The 18909-nt window shown below is 45.0% G+C and overlaps 1 protein-coding gene across 1 annotated transcript in view; it reads left to right on the top strand.

Moving 5' to 3' along the window:
• Nucleotides 1-18909, top strand: part of LOC112547202 (solute carrier family 9 member C1) — a 384240-nt gene that overhangs the window by 139878 nt on the left and 225453 nt on the right. Inside the window, exon 14 of the mRNA XM_025188925.3 lies at nt 1817-1936. Within this exon, the coding sequence (XP_025044710.1) occupies nt 1817-1936 (120 nt within the window). The remainder of the gene's footprint in view (nt 1-1816; nt 1937-18909) is intronic.

The following is an 18909-nucleotide window of genomic DNA, read 5'->3' as shown; positions in this document are numbered from 1 at the left end:
TGAAGGAATTGGGTTTGTTTAGTTTAGAAAAGAGAAGATTGAGGGGGGACATGATAGCAGTTTTCAGATATCTAAAAGGGTGTCATAAGGAGGAGGGAGAAAACTTGTTCATCTTGGCCTCTGGGGATAGAACAAGAAGAAATGGGCTTAAACTGCAGCAAGGGAGGTTTAGGTTGGATATTAGGAAAAAGTTCCTAACGGTTAGGGTAGTCAAACGCTGGAATAAATTGCCCAGGGAGGTTGTGGAATCTCCATCTGTGGAGATATTTAAGAGTAGGTTGGATAAATGTCTATCAGGGATGGTCTAGACAGTATTTGGTCCTGCCATGAGGGCAGGGGACTGGACTTGATGACCTCTCAAGGTCCCTTCCAGTTCTAGTATTCTATCATTCTATGATTATGCCCCTTGTAGGTTGTGGTATGGCTGAGGTGGTGGTATGTGCTATTGAGCTTCTTGGGTTCATCAGTAATAGTAATAGAGCCATGCACAGATACAAAATTTAGATCTGCAAAAAATGAGCATCAGCTATCTGTAGATGTGATTACCCACAGATATAAAGCAGATACCTGAAAATTTGTAGGGTTTTAGATATAAAATAGGTATCTGCATCCATATCTGCAGATATGATCCATGCATTTCTGCATCCATATTTGTGGATGTGGATACCTGCAGACATAAAGCAGATATCTGTGCATTTGTAGGGCTCTAATCAGTAATCTTCCTACACTCCAGAGACATTACTGAGGAACCCAAGAAACTGAGGAGCAAATACTACCTCCTCATCTGCCCTGGAACCTTCATGGGGTATATCAAGAGAATCAGAGATGCTTTTCCCCAGCACTACTTGCATCTGGGGAGAGGTGGGAAGGCATGGCTGCAGTTGGCATGATTTTGGACAGTCTAAGCAGATGCTTGGGGCTTCTCCAGGTGATGGGTGGTTTTTGGCTCCAACCACAATGTGGGAGAAAGTGGGAAGGGGCAGAGCTGAGAGCTAGCTACTACCCAAATTACAGTGGGTAGATGTTCAAAGCAGTCCAACCTCTGGAGGAGGCAGCAGCTATGTGTTGCACAAGCAGCCGGAGCCTTTGTATTTTTCCATATGTAGATTTGGATACAGTTAATTACAATAATCCAGTCTGGCATGAATGGTAGTGAATTACAAATGGTATTGCTTGTGACTGATATAAAAATAGTGTCTAGATGCCACATTGTATTGAATGCTGTGCAAACACAGTAAAAATTAGTCTTTCTACTACAAAACTTCGTTGCCTAATGCCATAGTAGTTCTATGGGACATGTAAGTTGCTCAAGTATTCTTGAGAATTTTACTCTGACTTTCCAAGATAAGTCAAAAAGTTTGTCAAAGGCCTTCAATCTGAACCAAGATTTCCTGTGTCCCTGTCCAGATACTTTAGCCTTCCTCACATCCTTTCTCACTTCAGTCTTCAGAAAGGTCTGTGGATAAGGTGCTTTTAAAAAAGGAGTGTTTTATATTTTGCCATTGAATGTACATATGACATTTCCATTTACTTCTGTGAGAAGCACATGCAAATATAAGTACAGAATTTAATATGTATATAATTTCAGTGATTTTAATAGAAGTGTAAAATTGACAATACTTGGGTCTTAATATTATATTTATGGAAAATCTGTTCAGTTGAACTTGTTGACTAGATCATCAGCTGAGGTGAATTGGTATAGTTTCGCTGACTTCAATGGAGTTTTATCAGTTTGCATCATTTGTATGTATTTGTGTGTATTATAGCTTTATTTTCCAATAATATACAATTTCGTGATAACCTCTTTCTTTCTTAGATTTATGAATATTCATGAGGTAAAGACATATTGGGAAAGCAAAGGACTACTAGTTTCCTTTAAGAAATTGTTATCTGATTGGGTTTATAGTGTGAAAGATGAAAAATTTAAGTCATCAAGGTCAGTACAATATACCCTAAAAGTTTACATATAGTACGTCAACTTAATTGGGCTATCAGCATACAAGTTATTTCATACCCATATAATTAAAGTTATGTTTACATATTAATTGATCTATTTTTATACAAGGGGCATTTTTACCATTCATAGATTGCAAAGCCAGAATGTACCATTATGGACATTGTAGTCTGACCTCTTATATTACACAGATCGTAGAATTTCCCCAGAATAATTCCTTTTGAACAAGAGCATATATTTTTTTTAAAAATCCAGTCTCGATTTAAAGATTTTCAGTAATGGAGAATCCACCATGACTCTTCGTGAATTGTTCCAATATATAGCTAGCCTTACTGTTAAAAAAATTATAACATATCCAGTGTGAATTTGTCTAGCACCCGCTTCCTGCTGTTTGATCTTGTTGTATTTTTGTAGGCCAGATTGAAAAGTCCCTTATGAAATATTTGTTCCTCATATATGTTGTGATGCCATGTGGTCACAGAAGACTGCTGGGTGTGCTTCCCAGAGTACTGACAAAGCCACTGATACTCACCTTCTTGCTCTCTGAGGCTTCTCGCCACCCTGTCCTGCTGGGCAACTCATCTGGTCTCCCCCAGGCAAGGCACAGAGCTGAGCTCACCGCTTCCCTGAGGAACAATACAGACACTGAAACACTTCAGGCCTGAGGAAAATGCAGTTCTGGGCCCAGCTTCCAGGGATACCACTCCCCAAATGGGATCAGAACCCCAGATTAATTATTTAGGCAAGCCCCCTTTAACAATGAAAGAAGGATGTACACACTGATTGCTTCCCCAAGTAACAATTATATACACTGGGCTTGATAGTACATAAAAGTGATTTTATTAAGTATAAGCAGTAGGATTTAAGAGGTTGTAAACAAAAACAGGCAGAGCAAAGTAGATTATAAATTTAAAATAACAGAAAACACTTAGATAATTCTAACACTAAAACCTCAGTACAAACTGATTACAAACTCACCCTAAAACTATTCTTATTCCAGCTAAACCTTCAGCCAAGGCATTCCCTTAGGCTCTTTAGTTATCCCCTTGGGAGTGCCAAATACAAAGATAATGCTAGCTTCCCATTGTTTTATGGATTCCACTTTGGGCGGGAATTCTGTTTCTACATTCCACCCTTACATGGGAAGTTACCTGGCCAGCCTCTGCCAGTTAAGGAGGTCACATTACTCTCTAGGACTAACCACTGCTAAGACTTAAAGGTCAAAAGGGGCTGTTTACAGATGACCGGACCTTGAGGGAAATATCTTTGATGGCTTGCATTTGCACTTTTAAACCCATAAATCATTCCATACTCTATATATCTAACTTTAAACACAAGAATGATACCAAAATGTACCAAAATAAGATATACAGATCCATTGGATTATGACATAAAGATGGATAGGTTACATGAGATATTTTGTCCAAAGCATCTTCGAGTTATGTATATTTGTGTCTATAAGTCCATTTAATAAAGCATGGGGGTTCTGTCAGATATGTATTTATAGACTTTGATTAATCATGGGGTCTTTCAGAATTCATCACTGGTTCTTTAAGATGATAGAATGCATTTTTGACTACTATTGGTGTCTTGATTACACAATAAATTTTATTTTCTTTTTTTGAGTGATTGCACATGTGCAATATTGTGTGTGTGTGTGTGTGTGTGTGTCCAATGTACAGTTGTCAGAATTTTTCCCCCTGCCAATACCCAGGGGGTGTATGAATCTGAATATACTGGGTGAGACTGCCCCCAACTACTACAGTTCCTTTTGGCACCCAAAATGGTTGCTGGAAACAATCTTGCCTTGACTAATTCTCTCAATGATTTTGTGGTTGCTAATAATTCACATTGGTATATTTTTAATGTTAGTCAAGTAGCAGGATGCGTTTTAATTTATTTAAATGCAATTTTTTTCATACCTAGCTTGTTCCATTTTTCAGTACCTAGGAATGCCTGAGTCACTAGGCTTCAAGCCCTGTTTTTCATATTCCAAACCTATGACTGACGCACACACTATTTAAAGTGTCCTGATTAATCTCATATCAAGTGTCAGTGTCGGATTTGTAAGGACTTTAAGCCAAGGATCAAGAAGGATAGATAAGACAGGCTGAAGTTTCCGTTGATGGAGGCTGCTCTCAGTCTTGCGTATGTATTTGGCACATTCTCAAAATAGGAACAGCTATACTGGGTCAGACCGAAGGTCCATCTAGACCAGTATCCTGTCCTCTGCTGGACCAAATCCTGACACTGTTCACCCTCCCTCAAATAGAGGAACATATAGCTTCCCAGATGTGAGGAGGGAAGGAAAATTCCTGTTTTCTAAATTCCCCAAGCTCATCTAAATTCTGTTTAGATTAATGGGTTACTTGAATAGTTGGTGCAATTTGCATCAACTATTTGATTAGTTGATAAGGATGCCTCCACCTTTGAAGTGTAGCAACAGCCCCAGGATTGTTGCTATATCTCAAAGGCGAAAGCACTGGCCCCGTGATCCCCTTAGCGTTTCAAAGCAGCAGCACTTCATGGATTTTGGGGTCAGCGGGGAGGAGTCCCCAGCTGACCCCAAGCTCCATGCGGCACTGGCATTTTCAAACACTGCGGGGAGACCGATGTCAGGCATCTCCAACCCATTCTTAAAAAATCCCCCAAACAAACTATTTTTCTACCCTTCCCGTTTATTCAACTTGTATCCTAAATTTCCCTCCAAACATCAGTCATCATGCCTGGCTTACCAGGGTTCAGGAAGTGTGACCCTTGCAGAGAGACAGTGCCCGTTTCTGATAGGCATTCCTCTTGCGAAAAAGACCTGGGAGAGAGCCATATTCCACAGAAGTGCTTTCATTGCAGCAACTTCAGGTCCAGAGGCAGGCGAGACAGAAAGCTTCCCCTGAAAATATTACTGGAAAAATTGCTATAGCCTTCAGGAGAGGACTCTGCCAGTCAGCATAAAACGGGGGCCAGAATCAAGGGTCCGACTTCCACCAACTCGAGGATGTGAGTCTCCTCCTCATAAGACTGGGACTGTCACAAGCTCAGAGCTTCCCTGGCTAGATAACTGCCTGCAGTGCCAAGTGTGGCTAGAGTCAGCATTGCTGACAAGCAAGGCACCTCCGGTACAACCGCAGCATGAACACTGATGGTGCAAAAGCAGGCAGTTTCAGAGCCGAGACAGAAAGTCTCCACAACTCATCAACAACACTGATGTGAGACTTCGCACCAAAGTCAACCTGCACTGAAATGCCACCCCCCACTAGCACCATTGTTGGTGCAGACTGTGGCACTACATAGAGAGCAAAGTCAGCACTGACCAAATATCAAGGCAGAGCCGAAGTACACCACATCAAAACAGTTGCTGGCACTGATGCAGTTCCGTCAACAGAAGGATATAGAAGTCCACTCGTTGCCACAATCATCACTACTCAGTACCTACCACTCTGCCAATAGTAGGTCAGAACAACCACCTCTATCTCTGGCACCCTCAGTCTTATACAGTAACCAGATGCAGGGGCACAGGATAGTAGGTTCTTTTCCCAACACTCACTACCCACCACCCTAGGAGCTCAGGCCAACAAAACCAGCACACAGTGCACAGGTCCATCATATATAGCAAATTCGATGTGCCCCACCTCAGACCCAAGATACTGCATCAGCAATGAGGGATGAAGAGCCTCCTGAGGAAGAGGACCCCACAGATGTTGGAAAGGTCACACTTGAAAAACAACTCCTTGCCCAATGAAGCTGTGATCCCAGCCACCCCTCCTGTAGTGGATGACCTGAAGTACTTTCAGAATCTTTTTCAAAAAGTGGCCATGGTGCAGGAAATTGACCTGCCAGAAGTTCAGGAGAAACTTTTACAAATCCTTCAGCCACCATAAAGATTGTGCTACCCATAGACAAGGCTTTTCTGGAACTGTTGGATACACTATGGCAAATGCTGGCATCAGCATCCCCACAAACAAACAAGTGATAGAAAATATTTCATACCCGCCAAGTATATGGATTTCCTATTTTCCCACCTACAACCAAATTCTCTGGTGGTGGATGCATACATCAATGAGCTAAACAACCCCAATTCCATTTGACACCACAGAACAAGGACCACAAATGCTACGATTATGCCAACTTTGCCAAACTCCAAGAACTTCTGGAGCAAAAGCACCCACAGCTTCAAGCCATCATGCAGGAGGGCCAATCACTCCCGTACAACCCTCCAAGCTGCTCTAAATGTGGTAGACACAGAAGCCCATATCACTGCTATGGCAGTGGTAAAATATAGAGCCTCATGGCTTCAGGTCTCTAAAGATCTACAAATGAGGATTGATACCTCATGTGTTCAGATATCCCTAAATACTTACAAATGAAGGTCAAGGACATCCTGTTTGACGAGGCACACCTTTTTGCAACTTCAATGGATGAAGTCCTCCATACTAGGAAGGATTACCGAACTATGCTAAGAATATTTGGAATATATGCCCTATCAGACAAACAGAGGAGATACACTCCATGCCCAAATCACAGAAACACCTACAGCTGACAACAGCAGAGACTATATGATCACGGATCAAAACAATGACCTCAAAGAAGCAGATTACAACATTCACAAACCTCAGTGACTCAATCCACTATGTTAAAACAGAGTTTTTGAAAGATTGTTTGAGGGTCTGAGTGACCTCTCCCCAGCGCTTGAGAGACAATCCTCACACAGCCTGTGCCCTTTTCTCCAGTGTGCCAGTATAACATCAGATTAATGGGTTTTAGAGATTGACCAGTCAGATTACTCAACCCCATTCACATGCTTTTTTCTCCACATGTCTATGAAAGTAGCATTTCTTATGGCAATCACTTTGGCCAGGCAGTTGGGAGAGAGAGTGGTCTTCATGGCAGACTCTGCCCCTACCCACCCACCCCATACACATATACCCATGTTTACTAGGAATAAAGTTAAAGTATGCCTGCATCCCAAATTCTTGCCAAAAGTAGCCTCCACCTTCCACATTAATGAACCAGTACATTTACCTACTTTCTTTCCCAAACCACACGAGAATGTGTTGCAGGCATCTCTCCACATGCTCAACATCCGCCGTGTCCGTGTCTTTTACTTGGAGAGGGCCAAACCCAGGTGGAAGTCTACAAGACTTTTCTTGTTGATAGCTGAGTGTTAGAAAGGTAAAGTAGTCTCATCCCAATTGCTCTCTAAATCAGGGGTTCTTAACCAGTGAGGTGCGCCTCCCCATGGGAGATGTGAAGGGTTTACAGGGGAGGTGTGAGGTGCCTCCCAGAAAATGTATCGCAATTGCCTTCTCACTGGATAAAATTCTAAAGTTTAGATGTCTTCATAATTAATATTATGAATTAAAATTATAAACATTAATTTCTTATTAACTTCTAGAGATCGGCACACTACAATAGCAGTGCGAGTCAATCAGGCCTATGTGGCAACACACTACAATAACAGTACACAAGCATTGCCGACTTTCATCTTCAAATATTACGTAAATTTGTTAGGAAAAGGTTCAAAATAAAAAGCTCATATTGTTCATTTAAGCATTATAACGGGGTTCACTCACCCCACAGCGCCACCAGCCGTCGGACTTGGGAATTAGCTCAGATGGCTGTGTCCAGCCGGTTTCCCAGGTCCCAGGGTTCAGGCAGGCCTCGGGGTTCAAGCTAGGCCTTCAGCTCAGGCCAGTCCTCCGAATCACCAGGCACTAGTAGAGCCTTGGGTTCCTCTAGGTCAGGGGGTACTCCTGCTGGCCGGCTTGGCCAGGCCTCAGCAGCCCAGGCAAGGAAGCCTTCGCTGGCCTGAGGGAAGGTGGCTTTGGGAGGCCTGGGCCAGGTCTCAGCCTCGTCAGCCAGGAGTTCTGGGCAGGCCTCTGTCTCCCTCAGAGGCTGGGCCCCGACTGAGCTCCCTGGAAGAGTTCTTATAATCCTAACCATGCCTCTTAGCTTCCTGTAAGGTGAGGGGGTGGGGCTAGGCTGTGCACAAAATGTCTCCCAGGGGGGTGTGAACATGAAGTTCACTTTCAGGGGAGGTGTAAAGGTAAAAAGGTTAAGAACCCCTACTCTAAATGGATTTCCACTTGTGTATATATTCCTGCTATACAATACATAATAAAAAACCTCTGCAAAGGATAATAAAAAACCACTAGAGGAGGGGTAGCTCCTGAAGTTCTATAGCAGCATCCACAGCCTTCCTTAAAGATGTACTATTGGTTGATATATGCATAGCAGTGACGTGGTCATCTAAGCATACCTTTGTGAAATATCATGCCATAACAAATGGACCAATCCCCATGGACACAGTAGAACTGGCTGTCCTCTCATCCATGTCCTGGGTAGGACAGCAAAGCTCAGCACCTCAAGGTGGACACTGCTCTCCAAAGACCTAAAGTGGAGCACTCTCAGCATCTTCAAGAAGCTGCTTTATGCAGTAATAGCGATTCTTCAAGATATGTCCCCCTGTGGGTGCTCCACTAACCTCCCTCCTCCCCTCTACTGTGGAGTACAAATAGAGGGTGTCATTGTAAGGAAGGAACCAAGGCAGTCAATAAGCGCCAATGGCACCACAGGACGCTTTCTGTGCATGCATGGCACGGCTACAAAAAATTGCTCATCAGTGGCATGAGGATGCACTGACACCTAAAATGGAGCACTCACAGGGACATACATCTTGAAGAACCATCATTACTGCACAAGGTGAGTAACTTCATCATCATCTTCAGAGAGGGTGACAGTAGCCAGGCTTCAACAGCCAGATTTTTTCCTATATCTTTACTCTACCATTTATGCATTTCATTTGGCACTTGCACTAGAGGCATGCCTACCTGGTGCCCACTGGCCTGGTCAGTGCAACATGGTTATCCGCCATGGCCATAAGTGGAACTTGTAGACTGGTTCGCAGGGCACTAGCTCTGCTTCAGTGTCTCTTTTGAGGCCAAAATGTGTCTTTGATTACAGCTCCTCCTATGAGTACCATATCACTTAGCTCAGGAACAGCTGTCTCATTTGGAAGGTATGGCTAAAATGAAAGATAAAAGTATGCCATGGAAAAATCGTCATTGCCTTTTGAGGTGATCACTCCTGAAGCATCCTCAGTTCCACCAGGATTTTAAGACTTCAGGACGACTAATGAGGAGGATTGCTAAAACATAGGGGATTTGGTCCAAAGTTGTCCAACAGGATCCTCAAACTCTTGGACACACACAGCAAGTCCTGGCTTTGGGAAGGGTCAGCCTTACAAATAGTGATACCCTCCTGAATCCTGCCAAAGCTTTATGGCAGACCCCAGCCTCCTTACCATCAGCAAAGTCAATCATTCAGCTGCCTGCACAGCAATGCTTTCAACCTTCTTTCGTCTTAGGACCCTTTTGTAAATGTCGATGGCCCGTCATGACCCACTAAGTAGGCTGGAGGTGGGATGTTGGATCTTGCTCTTTTTGGGGGTATTGGAGACAATGCTAGTATACCAATCTGCAGTAACTCTTGGTCCAAACACCAATCACACTGCATTTGATTGAAGGTCCACTGCCCCAAAATCAAAGCTGAGCTCTGAATCCAGGCATACAAAGCTTGTGTCTTAGAGCTTGACTGATCAGTTAAAATCTGCAGTGAGAATAGATTCCACAAAGGCTACATATTTAGTTAAGAGGTTTTAAACTGTGTTTAATCATTCTACTGCTAACACTACTATTTGGCACATTTAGGAATATTTGCTACATCTGAAATCTTTTGGACTGTCCAATAACTAAATCAGTTAATTGGGCTCTATTTCAACCATATGCCCCATTACATCCTGATGAAGGTTCCTTAGTGGGGTTTTTTTTAATCTGATGGTGATGACGAGCTTTAAAGTTATTTTTAGGTATATACCACCATCAGAGATCAAGTATGCACTTAAGAGCTGAACCTGATACTGTCAGGTTTAATAAGATCTCCTTTTGAGCCACTGGCAACTCTCTCTCTTTTTTTTTATTGGTCCTTTCTATGAAAATGGCATTTGTAGTAACAGTGACATTAGCTGGGAATGTATCTGAGTTACAAGCATTCTCAGCTAACTTCCATTCACCATTTTCTCAAGGACAAATTCTTAAAATCATAGAAGATTAAGGTTGAAAGAGACCACAGAAGGTCATCGAGTCCACTCCCTGCTCAAAGCAGGATCAAGCCTAACTAAACCATTCCAGTCAGGGCTTTGTCAAGCCTCACCTTCAAAACCTCTAAGGATGGAGAGTCCATCACCTCCCAAGACAACCAATTCCAGTGCTTCACCACTCTCCCAGTGAAATGTTTTTTCTTAATAACCAACCTAGATCTCCCCCACTGCAACTTGAGGCCATTGCTTCTTGTTCTATCATTTTCCACTGTAGGAGAAAGAAAGAGCCTGAAGCATAGGCCTAGTGTTTGAACCAAAGTAAGCAAGAGTTACACTATGTGTAATATACAGGCCGTGTCAAAAGTAGATGTTTGCCTGCAAGTCAGTGTCTCTTGGCACTAGAACAACTAGCACTGATAAAATCACATGAAGTATGTAAATACATTCCATCAGGACAGTACAGGAGTACTCAGCTGTGTACATGATAATATAGTTTGAAAAAACAAGAGTGAAAGCTTAACAATGGGTAGTGAATAGGACTGCTTTGGAGGAAAGTACAAGGGGAGGTACCAAACATGTCATTAGTGCGTAAGATGATTCATACGGTGGGTATCATAGATTGTTCATTTCTGTCTATAAATATTGGAGTACCTCAACTTAATTATTTGGCTGGCCTAAGGGGCGATAGTATGGATTTCACTATCGACTGAGCCATGTCCATTGTCCTGGATACAAATATGTAGGGGCCCGGAGGCCATCTGGCTACCGACAACTATTAATGTACTTTGTTCAACAATAAATCTGACTCAGGTGCTTTCGTATCTTATCTATGATCTTTGTGGGCTCTCGTAAAGTCTATTATGCTAGCTACCTATGCAGAGCTGGCACGATATACTGAGGGAGCATATGAAAATGCACGCAACTGAACTTTTATCATCACTGATGAAGCAGAAAATCTGTCAGGATGCCACACCAATGAATCCTGAATTTACTGTATCGCTGACTTGAACTACTTGTAGCCACCACTGAGAATAACCTGAATCCCTCCTTTTTGAAACCCCCTTTCAGGTAGTTAAAGGCTGCTATCAGATCCCCCTCATTCTCTTCCACAGATTAAATAAACGCAGTTCCATTAGCCTACACTCATAAGTCATATACACCAGCCCCGAAATCATTTCCATTGCCCTCCACTGGACTCTTTCCAATTTGTCCACATCCTGTGTGTAGCAGGGGCTAAAACTAGACACAGTGCTCCAGATGTGGCCTCACTGATGCCGAATAGAGGAGAATAATCATTTCCCTTGATCTGCTGTCAATGTTCCTACTGATCCAGCCCAATTAAGGTCATTGTGGAGAAATTAAATAATTCTTCACGTTGGTCTTCACAGCTGAGGACGTGAAGGAGATTCCCAAACCTGAGTAATTTTTTTTAGCTGCCAAATCTGAAGAACAAATTGGAGATCTTTAGAGGAGGTTTTGGAACAAATTGATAAACTAAACAGTAATAAGTCACCAATATCAGATGGCATTCACCCAGAAGTGTGGCTTTAAACCTATTCTTTAAATCTTCTCTACCAAATGACTAGAGGATAGCTAATCAGATGCCAGTTTTTTAAAAGGTCTCTAGCGGTTAATTAGGCAAAATAAACTGTCATGGGATAGATAGGAGGGAGTGTGCTCTCATGAATATATAACTGATTAAAAGCTAGGAGATAAAGGGTAGGATAAATTATCAGTTTTCAGAATGAAGAGTGGTAAACTATGTGTTTCCCCCAGGGGTCTGTACTGGAACTAATCCTATTCAACATATTCATAAATGATCTGCAGAAAGGGGTATAGTGAGGTGGCAAAATTTGCAGATTATACAAAACTGCTCAAGATAGTTAAGTCCAAAGCAGACTGAGAAGAGCTTCAAAAGGAACTCACAAAACTAGGTGACTGTGCAACAAAATGGTCGAGGAATATTAATGTTGATAAATCCAAAGCAATGCATTTTGGAAAACATAATCCCAACTACATGTATAAAATGATAGGGACTAAATTAGCTGTTGTCACTTGAGAGAGATTTAGGAGTCATTGTGGATAGTTCTCTGAAAATATCCACTCAATGCGCAGCAGCAGTCAAAAAAGCAAATAAAAATGTTAGGAATTGTTAAAAAAGGGATAGAAAGTAAGACATAATATTTTCTTGCCTCTATATAAAATCATATAAACAGACATGGTTGCTTCATCTTAAAAAAGATATCTTGGCACTGGAAGAAGTTCAGAAAAGGGGCAACAAAAATTATTAGGGTTATAGAGTGGCTGCCATATGAGGAGAGATTAATAAAACTAGGACTTTTCAGCTTGGAAAAGAGATGGATAAAGAGGGATATGATAGAGGTCTGTAAAATCATGGTTCATAGAATGAGAGCTGTAAGAGACCTCAGAAGGTCATCAAGTCCAGCCTCCTGCTCTGGGAAGGACCAATCCCAACTAAATCAACCCATCCAGGGCTTTGTCAAGCCAAGACTTAAACACCTCTAGGGACGGAGACTCCACTACTTCCCTAGGTAACCCATTCCAGTGCTTCACCACCCTCCTAGTGAAATAGTTTTTCCTAATATCCAACCTGGACCTCTCCCACCACAACTTGAGACCATTGCTCCTTGTTCTACCATCTGTCACTACTGAGAACAGCCTCTCTCCATCCTCCTTGGAACCTCCCTTCAGGAAGTTGAAGGCTGCTATCCAATCCCCCCTCACTCTTCGCTTCTGCAGACTAAACAGACCCAAGTCCCTCAGCCTCTCCTTATAAGTCATATGCTCCAGCACCCTAATCATTTTGGTTGCCCTCTGCTGGATCCCCTCCAATGCGTCCATATCCTTTGTGTGTGTGTGTGTGGGGGGGGGGGGGCAGAACTGGACACAATACTCCAGATGTGGCCTCACCAGAGCCGAATAAAGGGGAATAATGACATCTCTGGATCTGCTGGCAATGCTCCTCTTCATGCAACCTAATATGCCATTAGCCTTCTTGGCTACAAGGGCACACTGTTGACTCATATCCAGCTTCTCATCCACTGTAACCCCCAGGTCCTTTTCTGCAGAACTACTACTTAAGTGGTTGGTCCCCAGCTTGTAACAATGCTTGGGATTCTTCCATCCCAAGTGCAGGACTCTGCACTTGTCTTTGTTGAACCTCATCAGATTTCTTGTGGCCCAATCCTCCAATTTGTCTAAGTCACTCTGAACCCTATCTCTGCCCTTAAGCATTTCTACCTTTCTTAGGGTGTGTCTAGACTACTGAGTTTTGTCGACAAAAGTGGAGTTTTGTCGACAAAACTATACCAGCGTCTACACTACCGCTGAGTTCTGTCGACATAACGTCGACAGAACTCAGCAGTTTTGTCGACGCTGGTATACCTCATTTTACGAGGCATAACACCTTCTGTTGACAGAGTTCTGTCGACAGAAGGTGTTATTACCTGTAGGGTTGCGTCCAGACTACGGGGTTCTGTCGACAAAGCAGCTTGCTTTGTCTACAGAACTCAATGTGTCTGGACGCTCTATGTCGACAGAAGTTTTGTCGACAGTATCTGTCGACAAAACTTCTGTCGACAAAACCCGGTAGTCTAGACGTACCCTTAGTGTCATCTGCAAACTTGCTGAGGGTGCAATCCATCCCCCCAATCCAGGTCATTAATAAGGATATTGAACAAAACCGGTCCTAGACCCAAACCTTGGGGCACTCCACTAGAAACTGACCACCATCCTGACATCAAGCCATTGATCACTACCCGCTGGGCCCAGGCTTCTAGCCATCTTTCTATCCATCTTACTGTCCATTTATCCAATCCACATTCCCTTAACTTGCTTGCAAGAATATTGTGGAAGACCGTATCAACAGCCTTGTTAAAGTTAAGGTATATCACATCCACTGACTTTCCCACATCCACAGAGCCAGTTACCTCATCATAGAAGCTAATCAGATTGGTCAGGCACAATTTTCCCTTTGTGAATCCATGCTGACTATTCCTAATCACTTTCCTCTCTTCCAAGTGCCTCATAATGGATTCCTTAAGGATCCCTTCCATGATTTTTCCAGGAACCGAGGTAAGACTGACCGGCCTATAGTTCCCTCAATCGTCCTTCTTCCCTTTTTTGTAGATGGGCACTACATTTGCCTTTTCCAATCATCCGGGATTTCTCCCAATCTCCATGACTTTTCAAAGATAATGGCCAATAGCTACTCAGTGACATTTGTCAACTCCCTCAGTACCCTAGGATGCGTTAAGTCCGGACCCATGTATTTGTGTACGTTTAGCTTTTCTAAATAGTTCCTAACCTGTTCTTTACCTACCAAGGGCTGTCCATCTTCATCCCATCTTGTGTCACTTAGCGCATTAGTCCGGGAGCCCATCTTGTCTATGAATACAGATGCAAAGAAAGCATTGAGTACTTTAGCTTTCCCCACATCATCTGTCACTAGGTTACCTCCTTCATCCAGTAGGGGCCGCACACCCTCTCTGATCACCTTCTTCCTGTTAACATGCCTGTAGAAACCTTACTTGTTATCCTTCACATCCTTAGCCAGTCGCAATTCCATTTGCACTTTTGCCTTTCTGATAACCCCCCAGCATTCTCGAGCTATACATTTAAACTCCTCCCTGGTCATTTGTCCAAGTTTCCACTTTTTGTAAGCTTCCTTTTTGTGCTTAAGTTCACCAAGGATTTCCCCTGTAAGCCAATCCGGTCTTCTATCATGTTTGCCTCTCTTGCTACGCGTCGGGATGGTTTCTTTCTGTGCCTTTAATAAGGCTTATTTAAAATACTGCCAGCTGTCCTGGACTCCTTTCCCCTTCATGTTAGCATCCCTGGGGATTCTGCCCATCAGGTCTTTCAGGGAGTCAAAATCTGCTTTTTTGAAGTCCAAGGTGTGTATTTTACTACTCTCTTTTCTTCCTTTGGTCAGGATCCTGAAATCTACCATCTCATGATCACTGCTTCCCAGGTTGTCACCCACCTCCACTTCCCCTATTAGTTCCTCCCTGTTTGTGAGCAGAAGGTCAAGCTGCGCACGGCCCCTGGTCGGATCCTTCAGCACTTGTGCCAAGAAGTTATCCCTAACATTCTCCAAAAACTTCCTGGATTGCCTGTGTACTGCCGTATTGGTTTCTCAACAGATGTCAGGGTGATTAAAACCCCCCACGAGAACCAGGGCCTGCGATCCGGAAGCTTCTTTCAGTTGTCCGAAGAGAGCCTCATCTACCTCATCCACGTGATTCGGTGGCCTGTAGCAGACACCAACCACAACATCACTGCTGTTGTTTGTTCCTTTAAACTTAACCCATAGATTCTCAACAAGTTTTTCTCCCTCTTTATCCTGGAGTTCAGAGCAGTCATAGTGTTCTCTTACATATAGTGGAACTCCTCCTCCTTTTCTCCCCTGCCTGTTCCTCCTGAACAGTCTATACCCTTCCATGACTGTGCTCCAGTCATGCGAATCATCCCACCAAGTGTCTGTTATCCCAATTAAATCGTATTTCTTGGTTCATGTGGAAAAAGTGAATAAATAAAAATTACACAAAAACTAAGGTTCACCAAAGGAAATTAATAGATAGCAGGTTTAAAACAAAAAAAGGAAGTACTTCATACAATGCACAGTCAACCTGTGGAATTCCTTGCCTGAGGATGTCATGAAGTCCAAGACTAAAACAAGGTTTAAGAAAGTGCTAGATAAGTTAATGAAGATAGGTCTATCAGTGGTCATTAGTCATGACTGGCAGTGTTCCTAGTCTCTATTTTTCAGAAGCTGGAAAAGGGCAACAGGGGATGGATCTTTTGATGATTACCTGTTCTGTTCTTTCCTTCTGGGGTATGTGGCATTGACCACTGTTGGACAGTAAAGGGCTATATGGACCCTTGGTCTGATCACCTGTGGTTCCTAGCTTGTAGCAGTACATGGGATTCTTCCTTCTGAAGTGTAGGATTTTGCTCTTGTACTTGTTGAACCTCATCAGACTTTGTTTGCTGGTAAGAATACTATGGGAGACCATATCAAAAGCTTTGCTAAAGTCAAGGTATTTCACATCCACTGTTTTCTCCATATCCACAGAGCTAGTTAGCTCATCATAGAAGACCATCAGATTGATGCCTTTGGTGAATACTCTTTCTGATCACCTTCCTTTAGTACAAGTGTTTCAGAATGGATTCCTTGAGGATTTTTCCAATGATTTTGTGAGGCTGACCAGTATGTAGTTCCTTCTCCTTTTTAAAAGATGGGCATCTGCCTTTTTCCAATTGTTGACTCCCCAGATCGCCAGTTTTCAAAATAACGGCCAGTGGCTCTGCAATCACATCAACCAATTCTCTCAGCACCCTTGTATGTATTAGATCCAGCCCCCCATGGACTTATATCCAGTTTTTCTAAATAGTCTTTAAACTGTTTTTTCACGACTGCTCACCTCCTTCCTATACTGTGCTGTCCAGTGCAGCAGTCTAGAGCTGACTTTGTTGGTGAAGATCAAGGCAAAAAAAGCATTTTTAAGTACAGGCAGTCCCCGGGTTACGTACAAGATAGGAACTGTAGGTTTGTTCTTAAGTTGAATTTGTATGTAAGTCGGAACTGGCGTCCAGATTCAGCCGCTGCTGAAACTGACCAGCGGCTGTGTGACGGTGCGTTGGGGGTCCCCCGTCTCCTGCACCCCGAAATGGCACAAACAGACCGCACCAGCCGGTGGAGTAGAGGAAGTTTATTGCCTCTCCAGGATACAGCACAGCACAGATGGAATCTGGTCACAGAGCTGGGCTAGGATGCCTCAGGCCCCCTTGAGTTGGGGGGAGACTGGGCCCCTAAACTCCAGCCCCTTTCCCTAGGCTGTCTCCTCCATGCTCACAGACAGCCAGCAACCAACTCACTAACTTCCAGCCCTGCCCCCCAGCCAGGGCAGCATCCACCTTCCTTTGTTCCTCTCCATGGGGGGTGTCTGGCCACTGGTTTGCATAGTGACTCATCCTGTTTGGCTGGGTCCTGGTACCCACGGCAGCCAGTGGGGGTTACCCCAGAGCCAGCAGCATAGAAACCAGCCAGGTACCCCCACTACGTCACAGTTCTCCCCCTTCTGAGAGCGAACTGAGCAGGGTCACTCCGCTCGTGACCTAGGGAAGTTCGGGTCCTCTGCGTGGGAACCCGCCCTGGGGACATGGGTGCTCCCCTTGACTCGGGCCGCCCGTGGCGAGGCCCCACATGAGCTGGCTTCCCTCTGTCCACTCGCCGCCCCACTCCGGGGCGACTGGCACAGGCCTGTTCTCGGGGGTCACACCCACCCTTCCGCTGGCCTTGATCTCTGGCCAGGGTCTCTCGGGCTGGGGCCATGAGCCCAGCGAGCCTTCTCTGGACAGCCAGGGCAGCTTCCACCCCCGATGCTCCATCCAGGGAGATCTTCCCCTCCCATAACTCTCTCAGCAAGCCCAGAGGGTCCTCTATCTGGGGTAGAGACCCCCAAACCGCTTTCCTACTGTCTTGGGCCTTCCCGCCCCTCTGGCAGGAGTCACAGGACCGGCAGTACCGCTGCACGGCTGTAAAGATTCCCGGCCAGTAGAAGTGCTGGAGCAGCCTCAGCCGGGTGCTCCGGATCCCCCGGTGGCCCCCAACGGGGACGTCGTGGGCCAAATACAGCAGCTTGAGGCGATACTTTCGGGGGACGACCAGCTGCCGCTGGACCCTCCATGCCCTCGCCTTCCTGGGGGAAAGCCATTCACGGAACAGGAGTCCACGCTCCTGCAGGAATCTCTCCTGGCCACCTCTCCCCCGGGGCTGAGCTGCACGGAGGCCAGCCTGGTCCCTCAGCCTCTGCAAGGAGGGGTCTGCCTGCACCTCAGCCTGGAATTCAGCTGCTGAGGCAGGGATCGGGACCTGTCCCCCACCTCTGCCTAGGTCCGGAGTCCCAGCCTGGCTGGACCCCGTGTCCACTGGGATGGGACCCTGAGGACGCTGCCAGGAGTCCTTCCCTGGACCCACGTTGTCAGCCCCCCGCTGGCTCTGGCTCCGGGTAGTGACTAGAGCCCGCTGGGATTCATGGGGCCACTCCTCTAGGTCATTCCCCATCAGCACCTCGGTGGGCAAGTGCGGGTGCACCCCCACTTCCTTGAGGCCTTCCTTTGCCCCCCATTTCAGATGCACCCTGGCTACAGGCACCTTAAACGGGGACCCGTCTATGTCCTTCAGGGTCAGCTGCGTGTGGGGTAGTATCCGGTCTGGGGCCACTATATCGGATCGGGCCAGCGTCACCTCCGCCCCCGTGTCCCAGAAGCCCGTCACCTTCCTACCATCCACCTCCAGGGGTATGAGGCACTCGCTCTGCAGGGGCCGTCCTGCCCCCACACGGTACACGGAGAAATCCGCCTCCCGAGGGTCGGACCTCCCAGGGGAGGTGCACTGAGCATCCTTCCCCTCTCTCTGAGCTGAGGTTTGCCTGCCAGCCCCTGCCTCTGGGGCAGCCTGCCCTTCCTCCCGCCCCAGCCAGTTAACCCTGGAAAGTCCCCGGTCCTGGGACCTGGTGCACTGAGCCCTCTTGTGGGTTACCATCCTTCCTGCAGAGCAGCACAGGGAAGGCTCGGTATTAAGGGCTTAGCACCCAGAAAAGTAACCCCCAGATTAGTCTTACCCTTTTAAAAGTTTTACACAGAGAAATCTCATCAGTTAGTTCCCTTTATCAATGAGAGAGAGATTCGCAGTGGTTGTGTCCCATCCCCCCTTCCCCTCAAGCCGCGTAACATTTTTTACACTGGGCCCGATAATAAACAAAAATGTTTTTATTAAGTACAAAAAGTAGGATTTAAGTTGTTGCAAGTGAAGATAGTCAGAAAAAAGTAAGTT

This window comes from Pelodiscus sinensis, chromosome 5 (genome assembly GCF_052426305.1).
Source record: "Pelodiscus sinensis isolate ZL-2025 chromosome 5, ASM5242630v1, whole genome shotgun sequence".
Taxonomy (NCBI): Eukaryota; Metazoa; Chordata; order Testudines; family Trionychidae; genus Pelodiscus; species Pelodiscus sinensis.
Note: the sequence above shows the minus strand (reverse complement) of the source record. Positions and strands in the feature narration are given on the sequence as shown.